This window comes from Equus przewalskii, chromosome 11 (genome assembly GCF_037783145.1).
Source record: "Equus przewalskii isolate Varuska chromosome 11, EquPr2, whole genome shotgun sequence".
Lineage (NCBI taxonomy): Eukaryota > Metazoa > Chordata > Mammalia > Perissodactyla > Equidae > Equus > Equus przewalskii.
The window spans coordinates 15,416,216-15,418,248 of record NC_091841.1 but is presented as its reverse complement, the minus strand read 5'-3'; the positions used below and the strand labels follow the sequence as shown (position 1 = coordinate 15,418,248).

At 40.6% G+C, this 2,033-nt stretch overlaps 1 protein-coding gene across 1 annotated transcript; it reads left to right on the top strand.

Annotated features, from left to right (window-relative positions):
- The first annotated feature begins 255 nt into the window (after positions 1–255).
- Positions 256–1,203, top strand: LOC103567508 (olfactory receptor 4A16-like). Its single transcript, XM_008544187.2, has one exon. It carries the CDS (start codon positions 256–258, stop codon positions 1,201–1,203), a length of 948 nt encoding a protein of 315 aa, XP_008542409.2.
- The last annotated feature ends 830 nt before the right edge of the window (positions 1,204–2,033 follow it).

Here is a 2,033-nt window from a genome sequence, read left to right as displayed (position 1 = left end):
TAGAATCGTTTACTTGTAATCCCAGCAAAATCATCTGAGGAGAAGTAGAATTGTCAAAGGAAGATGTAATGGGCTCTTTGGTAGAAGACCTCAATAGATATTTACTAAATGTTTATTGTATGTAAACCACTGCGGAAGACATAATGATGAAGATGTGTCTGTAACATAATAGATGTATTCATAGTCATGTTCACAATTTCATTTCAGGTCCTGTTCTGAGCTCTCATCCTTGAAACAGGCCTTATAGAAGAGTAAATGGGACATAGTAACAATGTAACAGAATTTGTCCTCCTGGGCCTCACTCGGGATCCTGAGGGGCAAAAAGCATTGTTTGTCATGTTTTTACTCATCTACATTGTGACAATGGTGGGCAACCTGCTCATTGTGGTGACTGTTTTTGCCAGCCCCTCTCTGGCTTCCCCAATGTACTACTTCCTTGTCTATCTATCACTCATGGATGCGGTTTATTCTACTGTTATTTCACCCAAATTGATTATGGACTTACTTTGTGATAAAAAGACAATTTCCTTCCCTGCTTGCATGGGACAGTTATTTCTAGAACACTTATTTGGAGGTACTGAGGTCTTCATTCTGGTGGCAATGGCCTATGATCGCTATGTGGCCATCTGTAAGCCACTGCACTACTTGACCATCATGAATCAACAGGTTTGCATCCTGCTGGTAGTGGTGGCCTGGGTTGGAGGTTTTGTCCACTCTATGATTCAACTTCTCTTTGTGTACAACCTCCCATTTTGTGGACCCAATGTCATTGATCACTTCATGTGTGACATGTATCCATTATTGGAACTTGCCTGCACTGACACTTACGTGGTAGGCCTCACTGTGGTTGCCAATGGTGGAGCAATTTGTATGGTCATCTTTATCTTTCTACTAATCTCCTGTGGAGTCATTCTGAATTCCCTTAAAGCTCACAGTCAGGAAAGGAGGCGCAAAGCCCTGTCTACCTGCAGTTCCCACATCACAGTGGTTGTCCTCTTTTTTGTTCCCTGTATTTTCATGTATGTTAGACCTGTTTCCAACTTTCCCATTGATAAATCCATAACTGTGGTTTGTACAGTTATCACTCCCATGTTGAATCCTTTAATATACACCCTGAGAAATTCAGAGATGAAAAATGCCATGGAAAAACTCTGGTTTACAATGTTAACCTTAGGTAGAATAAAAGTGTGTCACCCACACTGAACACATTTGTTACTAGTTCTGAAGCAACAAACAGGAAGTAAATTCTGACAATGGATGGCAGTGAATTCAATGGATTCTTTAGGGATGCTTTTCTTTATTTATATAAGAGCATTTGTTGCCCTTTGAGGTTACAACTAATAGAGAAATTCTAGAGGAGGAATAAAAGGCACAGATGTTTGTCCTATCACAAGGAAAAATTTAAAAAAGAAACTAATTTCATCTTATAACTTTATTTTTCGCAGTTTTTATTCAAATGGGACTTTAAAAGAAAGAGTTATTTCTTTTCTAAAGTGAAAAACAAGGAACCTTTGAAAGTTTACTGTCCCTCAAAGCAATGAGAAAGTATTTGGCTGATACTTAGAACAAATTTCTGTGGGTGACATTCATGACTATGAGCCCATTGCTTTGCTGTGATATGGGCTTTTGGTTAGAGGCAATGTTGGATGGGATGTAATGGCAATGAATAAAAAGAGTTTTGTGAATCCATGTACAGGGGTGCTATAAACAGAATGTATCTATTCTTTTTTTTTTTTTTTTGAGGAAGATTAGCCCTGAGCTATCATCTCCTGCCAATCCTCCTCTTTTTGCTGAGGAAGACTGGCCCTGAGCTAACATCCGTGCCCATCTTCCTTCACTTTATATGTGGGACGCCTACCACAGCATGGCTTGCCAAGTGGTGCCATGTCTGCACCCGGCATCCAAACTGGCGAACCCTGGGCCGCCGAAGCGGAACTTGTGAACTTAACCGCTGCGCCACCAGGCCGGCCCCAGAATGTATCTATTCTTGTGAAGACAAATCAGTGCCTCTTTCATGATAAACTGGGTCTGAT